Below are 21,889 nucleotides of genomic sequence, written 5' to 3' on the forward strand. Positions count from 1 at the left end.
AGAACTGTACAAAAAAGATCTTCACGACCCAGATAACCATGATGATGTGATCACTAATCTAGAGCCAGACATCTTGGAATGTGAAGTCAAGTGGGCCTTAGAAAGCATCACTACGAACAAAGCTAGTGGATGTAATGGAATTCTAGTTGAGCTGTTTCAAATCCTGAAAGATGATGCTGTGAAAGTGCTGCACTGACTATGCCAGCAAATTTGGAAAACTCAGCAGTGGCCACAGGACTGGAAAAGGTCAGTTTTCATTCCAATCCCAAAGAAAGGCAATGCCAAAGAATGCTCAAACTACCGCACAATTGCACTCATCTCACATGCTAGTAAAGTAATGCTCAAAATTCTCCAAGCCACGCTTCAGCAATACATGAACCGTGAACTTCCTGATGTGCAAGCTGGTTTTAGAAAAGGCAGAGGAACCAGAGATCAAATTGCCAACATCCGCTGGATCATGGAAAAAGCAAGAGAGTTCCAGAAAAACATCTATTTCTGCTTTATTGACTATGCCAAAGCCTTGTGGATCACAAGAAACTGTGGAAAATTCTGAGAGAGATGGGAATACCAGACCACTTAACCTGCCTCTTGAGAAATGTGTACGCAGGTCAGGAAGCAACAGAACTGGACATGGAACAACAGACTGGTTCCAAATAGGAAAAGGAGTACGTCAAGGCTGTATATTGTCACCCTGCTTATTTAACTTATATGCAGAGTACATCATGAGAAACGCTGGACTGGAAGAAACACAAGCTGGAATCAAGACTGCCAGGAGAAGTATCAATAACCTCAGATATGCAGATGACACCACCCTTATGGCAGAAAGTGAAGAGGAGCTAAAAAGCCTCTTGATGAAAGTGAAAGAGGAGAGTGAAAAAGTTGGCTTAAAGCTCAACATTGAGAAAATGATCATGGCATCCGGTCCCATCACTTCATGGGAAATAGATGGGGAAACAGTGGAAACAGTGTCAGACTTTGTTTTGTTGGGCTCCAAAATGACTGCAGATCGTGACTGCAGCCATGAAATTAAAAGACGCTTACTCCTTGGAAGAAAAGTTACGACCAACCTAGATAGTATATTCAAAAGCAGAGACATTACTTTGCCGACTAAGGTCCGTCTAGTCAAGGCTATGGTTTTTCCAGTGGTCATGTATGGATGTGCGAGTTGGACTGTGAAGAAGGCTGAGTGCTGGAGAATTGATGCTTTTGAACTGTGCTGTTGGAGAAGACTCTTGAGAGTTCCTTGGACTGCAAGGAGATCCAACCAGTCCATTCTGAAGGAGATCAACCCTGGGATTTCTTTGGAAGGAATGATGCTAAAGCTGAAACTCCAGTACTTTGGCCACCTCATGCGAAGAGTTGACTCACTGGAAAAGACTCTGATGCTGGGAGGGATTGGGGGCAGGAGGAGAAGGGGACGACCGAGGATGAGATGGCTGGATGGCATCATGGACTTAATGGACGTGAGTCTGAGTGAACTCCGGGAGATGGTGATGGACAGGGAGGCCTGGCGTGCTGCGATTCACGGGGTCTCAAAGAGTCGGACAAGACTGAGTGACTGAACTGAACTGAACACTCCTCTTTCCCATTCAGTCTTTTACTTTTTCAATCCATACCTTTTTCTCCTGAGTAGGAGATTTTTAAAGATTTGGGGACTCTGACTAGTCCAAGTGGAAACACCTAATTACACTGACTAAAGACCTAAAAACACTGTTTTGGATTTCTCCAACAACTCCTAATTCACCTTAGAGAAATAATCAAAATGGACAAGCCCTGGTAACATGTGCTCAAAGCAATTATTGAGCTCTTTAATCTCCCACACTAAATTAAGAACAGACACCTGAAGGAGACTCCCAAAGAAAGTTTCCTAAAAGAAATACAAAAATAAAAGCAGTATGGCATAAGGAATAGATCTTAATTGTATCTATTTCCAAATAGTTGTATACTTGATTAAAAAAAAACCTACCATTACTCCTTGGAAGAAAAGTTATGACTAACCTAGATAGCATATTGAAAAGCAGATACATTACTTTGCCAACAAAGGTCTGTCTAGTCAAGGCTATGGTTTTTCCAGTGGTCATGTATGGATGTGAGAGTTGGACTGTGAAAGCTGAGCGCTAAAGAATTGATGCTTTTGAACTGTGGTGTTGGAGAAGACTCTTGAGAGTCCCTTGGACTGCAAGGAGATCCAACCAGCCCATTCTAAAGGATATCAGCCCTGGGTGTTCTTTGGAAGGAATGATGCTGAAGCTGAAACTCCAGTACTTTGGCCACCTCATGTGAAGAGTTGACTCACTGGAAAAGACTCTGATGCTGGGAGGGATTGGGGGCAGGAAGAGAAGGGGACGACCGAGGATGAGATGGTTGGATGGCATCACCGACTCAATGGATGATGACTTTGAGTGAACTCTGGGAGATGGTGATGGACAAAGAGGCCTGGTGTGCTGAGATTCATGGGGTCGCAAGAGTCAGACACGACTGAGCGACTGAAATGAACTGAACTGAACCATATGTGAAACAGATGACCTGTCCAAGTTCGATGCATGAAACAGGGTACTCAAAGCCAGTGCACTGGGACAACCCAGAGGGAGGGGATGGGGAGGGGGTGGGAGGGGGGGTTCAGGATGGGGTGGAGGGGTGTTGCCAGGTTGAGGGGGGGGACATGTACACTCATGGCTGATTCATGTCAATGTATGGCCAAAACCACCATAATATTGTAAAGTAATTAGCCTCCAATTAAACTAGATTAATTTTAAAAAAACCTTTATTAAAACTTTTTTCCAACGGGAAACCAAAGCAAAGCAAAAAAAAAAAAAAAATTGGAGAAAATGGCAAGTTTCTAAAAGCTGGAGGAAATTAGTTTCATCAACTGTCCTGTATAATGGATAAAAATATGCTCAAGCCAAGATACATCAGCATTTAATTTAAAAAGCTCGGGACAGCTCTTTGAGGAAGACGCGGTCGCCACTGAAGCGGAGCTCCGTGCTGCTGGCTTTTGCTTCTGACTCACCGCCGTTTGCTCTCGCCGAGGAACAAGTCGGTCAGGAAGCCGCGCCGCAGCCATGGCCTTTAAAGACACCGGCGAGACTCCCGTGGAGCCAGAGGTGGCCATTCACCGGATTAGGATCACCCTCACCAGCCGCAAAGTGAAGTCTCTGGAGAAGGTGTGTGCTGACCTGATTAGAGGCGCGAAGGAAAAGAATCTCAAAGCCAAATGACCAGTTCGGATGCCTACCAAGACTCAGAATAACCACAAGGAAAACTCCCTGTGGTGAAGGTTCTAAGACTTGGGATCAATTCCAAATGAGGATCCACATGCGACTCATTGACCTGCACAGCCCTTCTGAAATTGTCAAGAAGATCACTTCCATCAGTATTGAGCCAGGAGTGGAGGTGGAAGTCACCATTGCTGATGCCTAAATCAACCTTAATAAATCTATAATCAGTTGTTACAAAAAATAAAAAGCTTGGGACAATGATAAAATGCTACAGTAAGAACTAAAAATATAGGTCTCATATAGAAAATATAAAATAAAATTCACTTTAGACTTCATAACAAACACATTGGGTTAGGGAGCTCATGGACAAAATATTTCAAAATTTTGAAGAAAAATTATTTTCAACCTAAAACTCTATAATCAGTCAAATTTACACTCAAGTTTGAGAGTAAAATAAAGATAATTTAATACACTCAAGGTCACAATAAAATTTAACTTTCATACAGCGTTCTCTGGAAACTACTGGAAGGTAAATATCAAAATGAGAGAGTAATCTAAGAGAGAGGAAGTCAGAAGAAAGAGAAAAGATATGATCCATAGTAGAACAAGTGAAATGAGTCTCCATATAATGTTGAAGGATGATCCTAGGATGACTCTCATCTCCAGTATAGTGAAAAACTAGTCCAGTTTAGAGCTCAAGAGGCAGACATTTCACAGGATATCATCAGCAAGTCCCCTGACATACCTTCAATCAGATGAAACAATTGGAGGATATGATCTCTTAAAGCTAGAGAATAAACCAAAAAAGAGAAAGAATAAAATCCTTGAAATAGGAAACCCAATCAGAATAAAAAAGAAAATAAAATTCCAAGAATGACAGTAAAGGAGAGTTCCAGGATAAGAGCTGCGCAGCAAATGTAGAGAAAAACCACTCAATTTGAAGGAGAATTGATAGCTCAGGAGATAAGGCAATGACCACATGGAAAATTGAACTGAGAGGCAACCAGAAGTGTGAGAATAGATGACATATCTAAAGAAAACCAAGTAAATGAAAACACAAGGTAATCTTTAACTTCAAGGAATAAAAAGTAAAATTAAAAGATATAATGAGTACACAATGCTCCCAATGCTGCTGCAAATGAAAGAACGCATGAAAGGGCCTTTGAGATGTACAAGAGATAAAATCTAATCCAACATAAAAAGGAGTCAACTGATAATGTCTAAAACCAATTAATCAAAGTATGGTAGAATGTAAATTAAAGGCAGAAGAGACAAAGAGTTGAAAATGGCTGCTTATTGCTATAGTAATCAAAACAGTGTCTTATTGGCAGAAAAATAGACACACAGATCAATGGAACAAAATTGAGAGTCCAGAAATAAACTCACGCATATATTAATAATTAATCTGAGACAAAGGGGCAAAGAACATACAATGGAGAAAGGATAGCCTCATCAATAAGTGGTGTTGGTAAAACTGGATAGCCAAATGCAAAATGATGAAACTAGACCACTATCTTACACCATATACAAATATCAACTCAAGATGGATTAAAGGCTTGAGTATAAGACCTGAAGCCATAAAAACTCTCACTAGAAAATATAGGCGATATGCTTTTCAATACTGTCTTACTAATTTCTTTCTGAATATGTCTCTTAAGGGAAACAAAAGCAAAAATAAACAAATGGTACTACTTCTAACTAAAACGCTTCTGCACAGCAAAGGAAACCATCAACAAAAGGGCAATATATAGAATGGGAGAAGATATTTACAAATCATATATCCAATAACGAGTTAATGCCAATATATATAAAGAACTCATACAACTCAACAAAAACAAAGCAACCTAATTTAAAAATGAACGGAGGGGACCTACTGTATAGTCTGTGGAACTCTGCTCAGTATTATGCAGCAGTCTAGATGGGAGGGGAGTTTGGAGAATGGTATGGCTGAGTCCCTTCGCTATTCACTGGAAACTATCACAACATTGTTAATTGGCTATACCCCAATATAAATTTTAAAAATTTAAAGAAATGAACAGAGGGGGGTTCCCTGGTGGTACAGTGGCTAAGACTCTGAACTCCCAGTGTAGGGGGCCCAGGTTTGATCCCTGGTCAGGAAACTAGATCCCACATGCTGTAATTGGGAGTTCACATGCCATAGTTAAGAGTCTGTATGCCACCACTGAAAGACCCCACATGCCACTACTAAAGATTCTGCATGCAACAACTAAGAGCTGATAAAGCCAAATAAATAAATAAATAAAAGTAAAATGAACATAGGATCTGAACATTTTTCCAAAGAAGACAAAAAGATGGTCAACAGCCACATGAAAAGATATTCAAGCATCACTCATTTTTAGAAAATGCAAATAAAAACCACAAGATATTACCTCACACCCATTAGAATGGCTCTTATCAAATAAGTCAAGAAATAACAAATTTTGGAGAGGGTGTGGACAAAAGGGAATCATACACTGTTCATGGGAATGTAAATTTTGGAGCCACTATAGAAAATAATATGAAGATTCCTCAAAAAAGCTAAGAATAGAACTACCATATGATCCAGCTATTTCACTTCTGGATATTTACCTGAAGAAAATGAAAACACCAATTTATAAAGATATATGTACCCTATATTCACTGCAGCATTACTCAAAGTAGCAAAGATACGGAAATGTCCTAAGTGCCCATCGACAAACAAATGGACAAAGAAGATATGATACACACACACAGTGGAATGCTACTCAGCATAAAAAAAATGAAATCGTTTTATGTGCTACAACACACCTAGAGGATATTATCCTAAGTGAAATAAGTCAGGGGGAGAAAGACAAATACTGTATGATTTCACTCATGTGAAATATTAAAAAAAAAAGACAAAATAAACAAACACAAACACATAGCTATAGAGAACAGAGGAAAAGAATGGTCTTTTCCTCTAATGGTCATCAGAGGAAAAGAAGTGTAGGGGTAGGGCATAATGTGTAAGAGGGACCACCTGTGTAAGCAAAAACTAAACTTGTGGTGAGCACACCATAGTGTACACAGAAGTCAAAATACAGTGTACACATGAAACTTAATAAGGTTATAAACAAATATTAATTCAAAAAAGTCTCCTTATTGGGAAATGAACTAGGAAAATGAGAGAAAGTACAGAAAACTACCGTATTTTCTGCTAAACCTTTTAGTACTATTGATTTTGAATCAAGGTCATAGATTATTTTTAAAAGAGTGGATTTTAAAAGATCAGTAAAACAGAGTTCTTGCAAGTATCCTAAATAATAAAAAAGGAAATAAAATACTAAATATAATAAGAACACATATATAACTAAACATAAATTATGCAATGAAAATATAATACCAAAATGTTTGTAAATCCAGATAAATGGTTTTTAAAAATAAAATACAAATTACTTTAAACAGAAACAAAACTCATAGATTAATAACCAAAAGTAAAATGGAAAGATAGTCATAAATTTACCACCCAAATCCAAACCATTTAAAAGGCAAGTCATAATAAAGCATGTAGAAACAGATGATAATATGATTATAAAAACAATTGTTGCATAAAAATAGAAAGCTTCTAATCCATACTACAAAGCCATAACAGTTTACTATCAAAGCCATATAAGCTAAACACACATACATGCACACACACAGAACAGCATGAGCCAAAAAAATCCTAAAACAATGTTGGCTCATCAAATCTACCTGTGCATTAAAACAATATGTAATGGTTAAATGTCATTTAAATCAAGAACTCAATAATTAAAAAGCTAAAGAATAAAAGCACAGTTTCACAGATGTCAAAAATTACTCTAAAATATGAAAGAATAAGGAAAAATAAAATTTTTTTCATGGAGCATTTACCCCAAGTTGACATCAACCATCATAGTTAAAGATGAAATACTAGGAGCACTTCCACAGACAAGAGTGACACCTGCATGCTATTATTAATTTTAAGAGTATTCATCGCATACTCTTAGAATGCCTGTTATGTGAACACATACTTAAATCAGGTGAAGGGTAGAGGATGGGGTGGTAGACAGTGTTCCAAAAAATACTGTGGGAAAAGAGCAAAGGCCTTGAAACTGGAAGGGTTATTAAATTCATAAGAAACTGAAAAAAGGCCAGTTACTCTGCAGGGTGGACAGCATTATTAAGCAGTTTGCAAATAAACAAAAGGTCCTCAACCGATATTTGTTGACTTTGGGATGGAGACTTCATTGTCTTATATATTCTTTACTATAAATCTTAAAAGTTAAAGAGATTTTCTTAGGATTAACTCCTGTATGGGAACCAGAGTTTAATTTTGTGTACATAAATTATAAGAAAACAGCTGATTTTTCTGCGAGTGCACTCAGAGAGAGGGAAACGATGTAAGAACTTACTAGGCGTACTATGGCTAGTTGAGAAAAAAGAAAATGAAATAAAACAGCAAAGAAACTTGGGGGTAAAAAAATCACTCCTACTTCAGTTCCTTTAATCCGCCATCTTTTTGTTCTAGTCTTAAAATCGGGAGTAACACCCACAAAACGCAAGGTGGCGCTGCAGGCTAAAAAGAGAAAAAAATTTTCGCATCAAGGATGCTGCGGATGCCAGCGTTTAGAGGAAAGCTGGCCAGACTGTAATAGTAGAGGAAAGGAAACCGTGGTAAGAGGAGTTGGGTAAAATGGGAATTCCTCCCTACAAGCATTGCTGTTATCCAGTTCATTTCTAACGATTCGATTCATGCCATTTCTGAGTTGCTTAAGAACGAGAGAAAGTGTTTTTGAAAGACTGGTTAAACGAAGAATGGACGCCAGAGTGGAATGTGCTGTGCAGCAAAGGCAAGTCCTCTTTCTTTGTGTATTTCTGGGAATGTCCTGGGCTGCTGAAGAACCGCTAATGTATTTTGTGGAGGAGGAAGCTGAGAGAGGCACCTTTCTGGCCAACCTAGCGCATGACCTGGGGTTGGGGGTGGAGGAACTATCAGCCAGGGAGCCTAGAGTCATTTCAGACCAGAAAATAGGATTTTTACTACTCGATCCGCTTACAGGTGATTTATCTCTAAATGAGAAATTAGACCGAGAGGAACTGTGCGGCCTCAAAGAGCCTTGTGTGCTACCGTTCCAGCTGTTAATGGAAAAGCCTTTTGAGATTTTCCGTGCTAAATTATGGGTTAGAGATATCAATGATCATTCTCCAGTATTTTTGGATAGAGAGATTCCCTTGAAAATATTAGAAAGTACCACCCCAGGGGCGGCATTTCTTCTACAAAGTGCACAGGATTCAGATATAGGAACCAATAACGTGAGAAACTACACCATCAGCCCCAATGCCTATTTCCACATTAGTGTTCATAATGGTGCAGAGGGGTTTATCTATCCTGAATTGGTCCTGGATAGACCGTTGGATCGAGAAGAGGTGCCTGAACTCAGTTTAATCCTCACCGCCTTGGATGGTGGCTCTCCAGTCAGATCCGGGACTACCCTGGTGCGCATCCTGGTTTGGGACACAAATGACAACGCGCCTGAATTTGTACAGCCTCTCTACAAGGTGCAGTTGTGTGAGGATAGCCCTGTGGGCTCTCTGGTTGTCACTGTCTCAGCTAGAGATTTAGATACGGGAAGTAATGGGGAAATAGTTTATGCATTTTTTTATGCTACTGAAAGAATTCTCAAAACATTTCAAATCAATCCAACATCCGGCAGTGTTTATCTCAGAGCTGAATTGAACTATGAGGTAATGCAAACTTACACATTAACTATTCAGGCCAAAGATGGCGGAGGACTTTCAGGAAAATGTACGGTGGTGGTTCAGGTAACAGATATAAACGACAATCCACCAGAACTGCTCATGTCATCACTTACTAGCCCAATTCAAGAAAATTCACTTGAAACAGTCGTAGCTGTTTTTAGGATTCTAGACAGAGATTCGGGGAACAATGCAAAGATGGTGTGTTCTATCCAAGACGATCTCCCCTTCGTCCTGAAGCCATCTGTAGAGAATTACTACACCTTGGTAACCGACAGTCCACTGGACAGAGAGACCAGAGCCGAGTACAACATCACCATCACGGTCACAGACATGGGAACCCCCAGACTGAAAACCGAGCACAACATAACCGTGCTGGTGTCCGACGTCAACGACAACGCCCCCGCCTTCACCCAGACCTCCTACACCCTGTGGGTCCGCGAGAACAACAGCCCCGCCCTGCACATCGGCAGCGTCAGCGCCACAGACACAGACGCGGGCGCCAACGCCCAGGTCACCTACTCGCTGCTGCCGCCCCCCGACCCGCTCGTGCCCCTCGCCTCCCTCGTGTCCATCAACCCCGACAACGGCCACCTCTTCGCCCTCACGTCCCTGGACTACGAGGCCCTGCGGGCCTTCGAGTTCCGCGTGGGCGCCACCGACCGCGGCTCGCCGGCGCTCAGCAGCCAGGCGCTGGTGCGCGTGCTCGTGGCGGACGCCAACGACAACGCGCCCTTCGTGCTCTACCCGCTGCAGAACGCCTCGGCGCCCTGCACCGAGCTGGTGCCCAGGGCGGCCGAGCCGGGCTACCTGGTGACCAAGGTGGTGGCGGTGGACGGCGACGCGGGCCAGAACGCCTGGCTGTCGTACCAGCTGCTCAAGGCCACGGAGCCCGGGCTGTTCGGCGTGTGGGCGCACAACGGCGAGGTGCGCACGGCGCGGCTGCTGAGCGAGCGCGACGCGCCCAAGCAGCGGCTGGTGGTGCTGGTCAAGGACAACGGCGAGCCGCCGCTGTCGGCCAGCGTCACGCTGCACGTGCTGCTGGTGGACGGCTTCTCGCAGCCCTACCTGCCGCCCCCGGAAGCGGAAGCGGCGGCCGCGGCGCCGGCCGACCCGCTCACCGTCTACCTGGTGGTGGCCTTGGCGTCGGTGTCGTCGCTCTTCCTCTTCTCGGTGCTGGTGTTCGTGGCGGTGCGGCTGTGCAGGAGGGGCGGGGCGGGCTCGGCGGGTCGCTGCCCGGTGCCCGAGGGCCACTTCCCGGGCCACCTGGTGGACGTCAGCGGCACGGGGACCCTGTCGCAGAGCTACCAGTACGAGGTGTGTCTGATGGGAGGCTATGGTACTGGCGAGTTCAAATTCTGAAGCCGATTCTCCCCAATCTCGCATCCCAGAGCATAGGCAGGGAAGTGGAAGAATATCCCTCATATCGGAATGATTTGGGTCTGTGATAAAAAGGAAAAATACCGTTACTGTATCTGTGAATATATTCCTGTTAAGAAATTTATCTCAATTTACCTGTAGAAGAGTGCTTTCACATCATTTCAGGGATTCCTAAGGTCAAAGAATGAATTTCTTCACACAGAAAAGGATTCACCTTTAGCCCTAAGAACACAAAGCATGGATTGTGTATTGTCATCTTTGGCCTCAATTATGCTTTGTGTGCAGTCTATTACATGACAAATCTTGTTTGAGACGTTCTAAATTGTAATTCACTGTCTTCAAATATTATTGCTACTTTTATTTTCTGAGTTGATAAGAGTGCTGTGTAAGTACCTAAATAAAAAAAAACTGCAATATATATTTTGACATTTTCAATTTTAGAAATAAACCTATGATGGGAGGTATTTTAGAAATGAGCAAACGTAGGTTCATAGAGTTTCTTTGAGTTCACAAAGGTCACCAAGTGAAAAATGGCAGAGCTAAGCATCTCTTATAAATCTGATTCTGGGGCGTTCTTGTGATGCTATACTGTTTTCTCTTATCAGATATCACCTGGCAAGTTTCTGCCTAATTAAAGAGAAATCTTTTTCTCATATTTCTTTACAGTCTTTTCTGTAAAGACTAAGATGTGTATTGTGGTTTTATTTTCTTACAAACTAACAATACAGTTTTTGTGGATAATAATTTAAGTATTATTTTTAAAGCTCTGACCTAACCAAATCTCAAAAGCAATTGAAAGTCTGTGTCTTCTTCTTGTTATCTGAACCCATGACCTGCATTTCATAGAAAAGATTAATGACCATGAATAGAAATATTATACAATTATTCATTTTAATCACTTATTTCTCTCCCATTGCAGTAATTTTCCTACATCAGCCCCTATCTGCTCTTTTAAACACATTTTTCCTTTAAATTGAAAGTTTATTTTTAAAGTTATATTCAATATACTTCAGTGCTGAATCAGGAAAAGGGGAGGAACAGAATTTTACACAATGATAGAAATTAAGACATACCATCCAAATGTAATGGATGGTGGATCTTGTTTGAATTTTGATTCAATCAATACAACTTAGAAATAATTAGAAAAGTCTGACTATAAACTGATACTAAAAAATATTAACAGTTTCTTAGGTGTTGTAAGGTCACTGTAGTGTTTTTAAAAAAATGAAAGTTAGAGATGTATAATAAAATTTTTACAGGTGAAAATTTAGTTTGCCTGGGATATGAAAATGTTAGGGATATAGGGTAAACAATTATGGCAAAATATTGATACCTGTTCTAACTAGCTGTGAGTACCTGGGAGTTTGTCATACTACTCTCCTTCATTATGGGGTTTGAAATTTTTCAAAATAAAAGATTTTTTTAAATGGACACTGTAAAGATTTTTGGACACAGTAGGGGAAGTAAAGAGTGGGATGATTTGAGAGGATAGCATTGAAACGTATATATTATATGTGAAATAGATAGCCAGTGGGAAATTCTCGATGTATGGCGTAGAGAACAAGTCAGTGCTCTATGAAAACCCAGAGTGCTGCGAAGGGGAGGAGGTAGGAGGGACATTCAAGAAAAAGGGGACATATGTACACCTAATGTTTATTCATGTTGATGGCAAAAAAAAATCGCAATATTGTAATTATCCCCTAACTTTTAAAAAAATGGAAAAAACTGACACTGTAAGAAGTGGAATGGAAACTAGAACACTTCGGAGATACAGACTCATCGATATGATCAGATTATACCTCTACTAAACAAACTCTCCAGCCTTTTTGTTTCATCATTTGATATGATAACGTCTATCTTAAATAATGCTGCTCATGAATTCTTCTGCCATGTGAATCTTGTTTTTCTAGTCATGGCAATGGACTAATGCAAACTGAGCTACCTGATGACATCAAAAAACATGCCTGGTGTATGTGTGTATAAGGTTAATTTCTTTCTGTCTCAGTTTCCTCATCTGTAAAGTGAGGAACTCACAGCAGCCCAAGGTGTAAGTACCTTTAATATTGTCACATTAGACAGATGAGGAAACGGAGGCACTGGTTAAATAATGTGTCCAAGGTTTATAGCTATTAATTATTCCCATAGTTCATGGCAATAAAAGTGTCCAGTTCTCGAAGTTTTCTGTGTTACCATATACATTTAAATTTCTGCACAGTCTTCCTTATCAGACTGTCACATATTTGCTTTTGCTCCAAACTCAATTAGCATTATTGAAAATAGTCAGTGTACTATCATTTCTCCTGTATGCCTCAGACAACTGTCTGAACCTTAGGGTGGGAAATAGTAAAAACAGTATTCTAAGGCAGGCCTGGCGTGCTGCAGTCCATTGGGTCGAAGAGTCGATGACTGAGTGACTGAACTGAACTGAACCTTAGATATATCGGTGATACATAATACTGTCAAGAGTTGGGAACAGTGGGGAGTTCCCTGGTGGTCTAGTAGTCACGATTCCTTGCTTTCACTGAAGTGACATGGGTTCAGTCCCTGGTCAGGGAACACAGATCCCAGAAGCAAAGCAGCGCGGCCAAAATTTAAAAAAAAAAAAAAGAAAGAAAGAAAAAAAACAAAGCTGGAAACACTGCATCCATTTCAACCCGGAAAATACAAGTTCCTCTGAGAACGCGTGGTGGCGCTGCAGGATAAGAAGGTACAAACCTAAATCGCAGCTGCGGTTCTATTAAAGGCAGAACTCGTAAGCAGAGCCTGGAAGCCCACGGGAAGCTTGGATGTCACAGTAGGACTAGATCTTCCGTAAAGGGCTTCTCACGGAAATACTTCTGAGGTAAACCACAAGACATTGAGGCCTTTACAGCTCAGAGGAACCATCCTCGCCAGAGGCTATACCGGGCAAGAACAATGGAGGCCAGCAGGAAGCTCGTTTGCAAACAAAGGCAAGTCTTTTTCTTCTTTCTCTTCTTACACTTAGCTCTGGCCGGCTTTGAATTTAGGCGTTATTCTGTGGAGGAGGAAGCTGAGGGGAGCTCTTTCGTAACCAATTTAGCAAAAGACCTGGGTCTGGGGCAGGGGGAACTCTTCAGGCGGGGAGCAAGGGTCACTTCCAAAGGGAACAAACTGTATTTGCAGCTGGATCAGGAGTCTGGGGATTTACTGCTAAATAAGAAACTGGACCGCGAGGAACTGTGTGGTCAGACAGAGCCATGTGCGCTGCGTTTCCAGGTTTTACTAGAGAATCCCTTAGAGTTTTTTCAAGCTGAGCTACAGGTAATAGACATAAATGACCATACTCCTGTGTTCAAGGACGGAGATATGTTGTTAAAAATATCAGAGAACAGTCTTCCTGGCACTACATTTCCTCTAAAGAATGCTCAGGACATGGATGTAGGCCAAAATAATATTGAAAATTATATAATCAGTCCCAACTCCTATTTTCGGGTCCTCACTCGCAAACGCAGCGATGGCAGAAAATATCCGGAACTTGTGCTGGACAAAGTACTGGATCGCGAGGAGGAAGCTGAGCTCAGGTTAACCCTCACTGCTCAGGATGGTGGTTCTCCACCACGGTCTGGCACCGCTCACGTATACATAGAAGTCGTGGACATCAACGACAACGCCCCTGAATTTGAGCAGCCTTTCTACAGAGTAAAGATCCCTGAGGACAGCCCCAAAGGGTTTCTTGTTGTCAAAGTCTCTGCTACCGATGTAGACATAGGAGTCAATGGAGAGATTTCCTATTCACTTTCCCAGGCTTCAGAAGACATCAGCAAAACCTTTGAGATCAATGCCATGACTGGAGAAATTCGACTGAAAAAACAACTTGATTTCGAAACAACTCAGTCCTACGAGGTCAGTATCGAGGCCAGCGATCCTGGAAGCCTTTCTGGAAAATGCACCGTTCTGGTTCAAGTGGTGGATGTGAACGACAATGCCCCAGAAGTCACCATGTCTGCATTTACTGGACAGATCGCTGAGAACTCGCCTGAGACTGTGGTTGCAGTTTTCAGTGTTTCAGATCTTGACTCTGAAGAGAATGGGAAAGTAAGTTGCTCCATTCAGTACGATCTACCGTTTTTGCTGAAATCCTCCATGGAAAATTTTTACACCCTAGTAACAGAGCGACCGCTAGACAGAGAGACCAGAGCCGAATACAGCATCACCATCACTGTCACGGACTTGGGGGCACCCAGACTGAAAACCGAGCACAACATAACCGTACTGGTGTCCGACGTCAACGACAACGCCCCCGCCTTCACCCAGACCTCCTACACCCTGTGGGTCCGCGAGAACAACAGCCCCGCCCTGCACATCGGCAGCGTCAGCGCCACAGACACAGACGCGGGCGCCAACGCCCAGGTCACCTACTCGCTGCTGCCGCCCCCCGACTCGCCCGTGCCCCTCGCCTCCCTCGTGTCCATCAACCCCGACAACGGCCACCTCTTCGCCCTCACGTCCCTGGACTACGAGGCCCTGCGGGCCTTCGAGTTCCGCGTGGGCGCCACCGACCGCGGCTCGCCGGCGCTCAGCAGCCAGGCGCTGGTGCGCGTGCTCGTGGCGGACGCCAACGACAACGCGCCCTTCGTGCTCTACCCGCTGCAGAACGCCTCGGCGCCCTGCACCGAGCTGGTGCCCAGGGCGGCCGAGCCGGGCTACCTGGTGACCAAGGTGGTGGCGGTGGACGGCGACGCGGGCCAGAACGCCTGGCTGTCGTACCAGCTGCTCAAGGCCACGGAGCCCGGGCTGTTCGGCGTGTGGGCGCACAACGGCGAGGTGCGCACGGCGCGGCTGCTGAGCGAGCGCGACGCGCCCAAGCAGCGGCTGGTGGTGCTGGTCAAGGACAACGGCGAGCCGCCGCTGTCGGCCAGCGTCACGCTGCACGTGCTGCTGGTGGACGGCTTCTCGCAGCCCTACCTGCCGCCCCCGGAAGCGGAAGCGGCGGCCGCGGCGCCGGCCGACCCGCTCACCGTCTACCTGGTGGTGGCCTTGGCGTCGGTGTCGTCGCTCTTCCTCTTCTCGGTGCTGGTGTTCGTGGCGGTGCGGCTGTGCAGGAGGGGCGGGGCGGGCTCGGCGGGTCGCTGCCCGGTGCCCGAGGGCCACTTCCCGGGCCACCTGGTGGACGTCAGCGGCACGGGGACCCTGTCGCAGAGCTACCAGTATGAAGTGTGTCTGACTGGAGGTACCGGGACCGGCGAGTTCAAATTCCTGAAGCCAGTTGTAACCAACTTTCAGAGCCATTTCCCCGGGCCAGAAATGAATCCCCAATTTTAGGGAAGACTTTAGTTTCAGTATTCAGTGACAATAGTTGTTTTTAATATTCCAAATAGTTTAAATTGATGATGATTAAAGGTTTTTCTGGCAACTTACCATGAACCTTTAAAACACTAAACTTACTTCCAAAATTTGTTTTTAAAAATGGTATCTTTCTTATTACTGTAACAAGATTAATGGTCCTAAATGTTGCCTGAAAACAATGATGAAGTCAATAGCTGTACAAACCCTTGTTCTGGCATAGCTTAGATCTATATGAAGAAAAAAAAATGGGAAATTATTATCAGTTGTATTCACTTAACTTTTTCTGCATAGTTTAACAAGTAAGTATTAAGAGCACTACCATACTAACACATTGAGCCATGACTAACATGAAAGGAGAGAGAACTGATACAGTGAGAATCTGGTTCTTGCTTTATTCTGCTGTCACAGCACTTTGATCATATTTTCTCTTAAAATGTTATACTAATTGTGTTTCATTAATATACCAATGTTAGTTTTAATATAATTGTTTTATTTGCTTTTCATTTAGTTTCACTGGTGTTAAAAGGGGAGAAAGAGCTACACTGTTTATCCAGTGAGATGAAAGGGCATAGCAGGAAACTGGCTTTTCCCACTTAAGAAACACTGATCATCTATGAGTATGCAGTAGCCACTTAAACTCTATTCATCTTTTCTTCTTTAGTAACAGATCCCCAAATATCATTTAGAACATTAGTGTACTTAGTTAAAAGAAAACATTTTCCCAACCTTCTTGGCAGCTATAATAAAGCATTTGACTAGGTTACTGTCAAAGAAATGTATATGAGAATGTTCTAAGAAGAGTTTCAGAAAGGCCTTTAAAACCAAGGTGATTCATCTAGGAAGTGACTGCGGGGGGTCCCTTTTGTCTTTCTCTGCCTCTGCTACTTGAAATGTGTGAGTAACATTTGGAATATAATGTCATATTGAGCCATAAAGCAAAACTAAAGATGGAAATAATGGTTCAAGACAGTCAGTGTAGCATAAACTCTAAAGATATGAGGATCCCTGATAATCAGTCATCATGTCATCCCTGAACTGCCTACTTCTGAACTTTTTTTACTTGGGAAATAAAGGGATTTCTATCTCATTTAAGCCTCTTTTAATTTTGTGCTACCTCCAGTAGAATCCAATCCTAATGCTCTCACAGTAAGATAGTGTGTTAAAATATAATACAGTAGAATGCACAACTGTTAAGTGTAAGAGAATTTGATATAACTGATCTTTGTCATTTTTTCTTGAGCACTAATTTAGAGTGAGGAGTGCTTTATGTTCATTATCTTTATAATCCTCTGCCAAACCCTAAGGAAGTTGACATATTATCTCCTCTTTTACTTGCACACAATTTGGAAGTAATAAATGAAAAAAACGTGAAATATATTCTAAGTCTCCTTGAATTGAGTACCCCAGTTCTTAACCCAGATGCTGTCCTGGCAAGCACTAACTGGTAGCACTGTCTTCGAAACTGAGAAGGTGAAATTCTTTTTCATGAACTGAACTCACATGTAGAAATGTAACTTTTAATCTATTCCTTGATTTTGGTTCTGTACCAAAGATCACACTGCTCTGAACCAATGAACCCAAAGTTCTTATAGCAGCATTGACCTAAGTAAGCTGGGTCAGATACCACAGTTGACCTTCATCATGATCCAATCAGTCTGATTATATTCCTATACCTTCTCAACATATCACATTCATTACTGCAGAAATGAATACTCTGAATAGAGAGTAGAATTAACCCTATGGTTGTATTTTTGTACTATTTCTTCAGTCTTTTTCTGTCAATCCTAATATATTCTTTTTTTAAAAGTTTATTATACACAATTTGTAAGTTCCTTACTCAGATTAAAATACTATATTCACATTAGCTGACTATTTGTTTAGAAGCAGTAGCTATTCTAGTATTACTTCTGAATGAAATAACTAATTTCAGAAAAGTATGAGCAATTATGTGGCAGAATTTTTATCACTAAACAATTTAGAGATTCTGGAATGTTAATAGAGCCAATAGGCTCTAGTAATTTTCTGTTAAAATTAACCACATGGCTTTGATGACATCTCTTTAAAAAATTATACTGAGAAAAGATTTAGAGGGTCATAAATGACTATTTTGAAAAAATGGATCACAAGAGCTGAATCAGACATTCTTCAGCATTTGCTCTGATAATGCTGTTCTTGTAGAGTGATGAATTTCTGCTGACTTGGATGCTGGGTGCATGAAAATTCATGTTTATGTGTATTAGTTTTGTATTGCTACTATTAAAAATTACCACAAACATAGTTGCTCCAAACAATAAAAATGTACTACTATATAGTTCTGTAGGTGTGATGTCTGACATGAGTCTGACTGGGCTAAATTCAGAATGTTAGGGATACATCTTTCTGGTGGCTCTAGAGGAGAATTAATTTCTTGGTCTTTTCCAGCTTTTAGATGCTGCCTATATTACTTGACTCATGGTCTCTTGCATCTACATTCAAAGCCAGCAACACTCTGTCCCTTACTCCAGTTCTTCTATAATCATATCTCCCTTGATCATAGCCAGGAAATGTTCTATCTGTAGATAATCCAGATAATCCAAGATAACCTCTCCTTCACAGGGTCCTCAATTTAATTACATCTATGAATTCTCTTTTGACATGTAAGGTAACATTATTACAGATTTTGGGAATTAGGGCATGGATATCTTTGGGTAGGTGGCCATTATTCTGCTTACCGTTGGCTGCTTGAAAGAAAATTATCCAGTCTGGCAGTACCACCTATGGCCAAAGGAAGGTATACAAAGACCTTTGTGACAGGAGTTTAGACATTATTGATTAGATCCTTTAACCTTAGACAAAGTATTAGACAAACTTCTAAAGATAGTTAAGCAAAAACACTGAGTTTATAAATATATTATGAATCTTTACCAAAATTCAATTTTAATTATAAAGCTGGAAAATCTGAACTAAAGGGTTTGGGTTTGAGGTAGAAAATGTTCTAAAATTGACTGTGGTTGTGGATGTGAATATACTAAAAGCCACTGAATTATACATTCTGAATGTATAATTTTATGGTAAGTGAATTACATCTCATTAAAGCTGTTTTTAAAAAGGAATAAAACAAATCATTCTCATGATTTTTTTTAAATCCAAAAACATGGCAGGCCTAATAACTATTAGACTCCCTTTTGGGGAAGTTTTGGAACATGAAACTTTTGGAAACCCATGAAACATACAAGTTTTGAAAACTCACTGTCCTCACACTTTGGTGCTGGAATGATAAAGTAATATTCTTTAATAAGGCATTGGTAAAATATTCTCTTTAGAAACAATTAATTGCAATTTTGCAATGTCTACTCATTTATAATTCTATAATATTTACCATGAAAATGATGTACTAAAGTGTATATTCTTTTTAGCTTAAATGGTAATTAATTTTATTTAATCATTAACTCTGAACATTAACATAAATGAAGGTTTGCTCTTTGTACTTCTGTGCAACAACACAGCTCTTCCTGAACTCAGAAAAGCCATATGGAAATAGAACTTAGTGTTTTAAACTAAAGAACACAGTTGACAACCTATTTGGTACATTTAGGAGAACTGTGCATTCAGTGTTAAACCAGTAAAGATGAGACAGAACGCATGGTGGCGCTGCAGGTTAAGGTGATAAAAAAGAGACTTGCCTTAAAAACACTAGCTCCAGTATCCAGCTAGTTTCACACTGCCTGGAAACTGCCTGAAGAATAGCTTTCTCAGCCAGAACGAAAGTGAGTGTGAAACCTAAAACTATATTTCGTGACAAAGCTCTGACCTGCTAGGGCTACCAGGATCTTGGGCATATATGAAGCTCCTGTGAACCCAGTTGTCAGGAAACAGCAATGGAGACTGGACCGATGCACAATCGCAGACAAAGGCAAGTCCTAGTTTTCTTTGTTTGCCTGAGCATGTCTTGGGGGAGTGCTGATTTGGGGCCCTATTCAGTAGTAGAAGAAACAGAGAAAGGCTCCTTTGTGGCAAATTTAGCAAAAGACCTGGAGTTGGGGTTGGCAGAGATGGCTACTCGAATGGTCCGGATCATTTCCCAGGGGAACAAAGAGCATTTGCAGCTCAAGGTTCAGACGGGGGATTTGCTCCTAAATGAGAAGCTAGATCGAGAGGAGCTATGCGGTCCAACTGAGCCTTGCATACTACATTTCCAAGTATTAATGGAAAAACCTTTAGAGATATTCCAGGCAGAACTGAGGGTGAAGGACATCAATGACCATTCCCCTGTGTTCAATGAAAGAGAAATTATTCTAAAAATACCGGAAAACAGTCCTACAGGAACTGCATTCCCTCTGAGTAATGCTCTGGACTTGGATGTAGGCAGCAACAATATTCAGAACTATACAATCAGCCCCAACTTCCATTTCCGGGTTATAACCCACAATCGCAGCGATGGCAGAAAATACCCTGAGCTGGTGTTGGACAAAGAGCTGGATCGGGAGGAGGAGGCCAAAATCTCATTAACGCTGACAGCGCTGGATGGCGGCTCTCCACCAAGGTATGGGACAGCCCAGGTTCGCATTGAAGTGGTGGACATCAACGATAATGCCCCTCAGTTTCAGCAGTTGCTCTACAAGGTGCATATTCCTGAAAACAGCCCCGTAGGCTCCCTGGTTGTCACTGTTTCTGCCAGCGATGTAGACAGTGGACTCTATGGGAAAATATCATACACATTCTTTCAGCCTTCTGAAGATATTAGTAAAACTTTGGAGGTAAATCCAGAGACAGGCGAAATTCGACTGAGAAAACAAATAGATTTTGAAACAGTTCTCTCTTATGAAGTGGACGTCAAGGCCACTGATGGGGGCGGCCTCTCAGGAAAATGCACTCTTCTCCTGCAAGTAGTGGATGTGAATGACAATCCTCCGGAAGTGACAGTATCTGCACTTACCAGCCCCATCCCAGAGAACTCCCCTGAAATTGCAGTTGCTGTTTTCAGTGTTTCAGATCCTGACTCTGGGGACAATGGGAAAACAACTTCCTCCATCCAAGATGACCTTCCTTTTCTTCTAAAACCTTCAGTAAAGAACTTCTACACCTTAGTAACGGACAGAACACTGGACAGAGAGGAAAGAGCCGAGTACAACATCACCATCACGGTCACTGACATGGGAACCCCCAGACTGAAAACCGAGCACAACATAACCGTGCTGGTGTCCGACGTCAACGACAACGCCCCCGCCTTCACCCAGACCTCCTACACCCTGTGGGTCCGCGAGAACAACAGCCCCGCCCTGCACATCGGCAGCGTCAGCGCCACAGACACAGACGCGGGCGCCAACGCCCAGGTCACCTACTCGCTGCTGCCGTCCTCCGACTCGCCCGTGCCCCTCGCCTCCCTCGTGTCCATCAACCCCGACAACGGCCACCTCTTCGCCCTCACGTCCCTGGACTACGAAGCCCTGCGAGCCTTCGAGTTCCACGTGGGCGCCACCGACCGCGGCTCGCCGGCGCTCAGCAGCCAGGCGCTGGTGCGCGTGCTCGTGGCGGACGCCAACGACAACGCGCCCTTCGTGCTCTACCCGCTGCAGAACGCCTCGGCGCCCTGCACCGAGCTGGTGCCCAGGGCGGCCGAGCCGGGCTACCTGGTGACCAAGGTGGTGGCGGTGGACGGCGACGCGGGCCAGAACGCCTGGCTGTCGTACCAGCTGCTCAAGGCCACGGAGCCCGGGCTGTTCGGCGTGTGGGCGCACAACGGCGAGGTGCGCACGGCGCGGCTGCTGAGCGAGCGCGACGCGCCCAAGCAGCGGCTGGTGGTGCTGGTCAAGGACAACGGCGAGCCGCCGCTGTCGGCCAGCGTCACGCTGCACGTGCTGCTGGTGGACGGCTTCTCGCAGCCCTACCTGCCGCCCCCGGAAGCGGAAGCGGCGGCCGCGGCGCCGGCCGACCCGCTCACCGTCTACCTGGTGGTGGCCTTGGCGTCGGTGTCGTCGCTCTTCCTCTTCTCGGTGCTGGTGTTCGTGGCGGTGCGGCTGTGCAGGAGGGGCGGGGCGGGCTCGGCGGGTCGCTGCCCGGTGCCCGAGGGCCACTTCCCGGGCCACCTGGTGGACGTCAGCGGCACGGGGACCCTGTCGCAGAGCTACCAGTACGAGGTGTGTCTGATGGGAGGAACTGGGACGAATGAGTTCAAATTCTTGAAGCCGATTCTCCCCAATTTCTCATCCAAGGGCATAGTCAGGGAAGTCGAAGAAAATCCCTCCTTTCAGGGTAGCGTTGGAATTTAA

General features: G+C 43.2%; 3 protein-coding genes and 1 pseudogene across 3 annotated transcripts; all 4 read left to right on the forward strand.

The window, feature by feature from the left end:
• Positions 1-3,062: 3,062 nt before the first annotated feature.
• On the forward strand, positions 3,063-3,420 carry LOC128050365 (40S ribosomal protein S20-like; annotated as a pseudogene).
• Positions 3,421-8,012: 4,592 nt separating this feature from the next.
• LOC128050364 (protocadherin beta-7-like) lies at positions 8,013-10,316 on the forward strand. Its single transcript, XM_052642602.1, has one exon. It carries the CDS (start codon positions 8,013-8,015, stop codon positions 10,314-10,316), a length of 2,304 nt encoding a protein of 767 aa, XP_052498562.1.
• Positions 10,317-13,250: 2,934 nt separating this feature from the next.
• LOC128050366 (protocadherin beta-13-like) lies at positions 13,251-15,603 on the forward strand. Its single transcript, XM_052642603.1, is given in 2 exon segments — positions 13,251-15,578; positions 15,580-15,603. Coding segments are annotated over 2 exon segments (2,352 nt in total).
• Positions 15,604-19,498: 3,895 nt separating this feature from the next.
• On the forward strand, positions 19,499-21,889 carry LOC128050578 (protocadherin beta-16-like). Its single transcript, XM_052642851.1, has one exon. It carries the CDS (start codon positions 19,499-19,501, stop codon positions 21,887-21,889), a length of 2,391 nt encoding a protein of 796 aa, XP_052498811.1.

Source organism: Budorcas taxicolor, chromosome 7 (assembly GCF_023091745.1).
Source record: "Budorcas taxicolor isolate Tak-1 chromosome 7, Takin1.1, whole genome shotgun sequence".
NCBI classification, from domain to species: domain Eukaryota; kingdom Metazoa; phylum Chordata; class Mammalia; order Artiodactyla; family Bovidae; genus Budorcas; species Budorcas taxicolor.

Coding starts and splice junctions, on each gene's coding strand:
- LOC128050364 (XM_052642602.1), top strand. CDS start 8,013: ATGGACGCCAGAGTGGAATGTGCTGTGCAGCAAAGGCAAGTCCTCTTT.
- LOC128050578 (XM_052642851.1), top strand. CDS start 19,499: ATGGAGACTGGACCGATGCACAATCGCAGACAAAGGCAAGTCCTAGTT.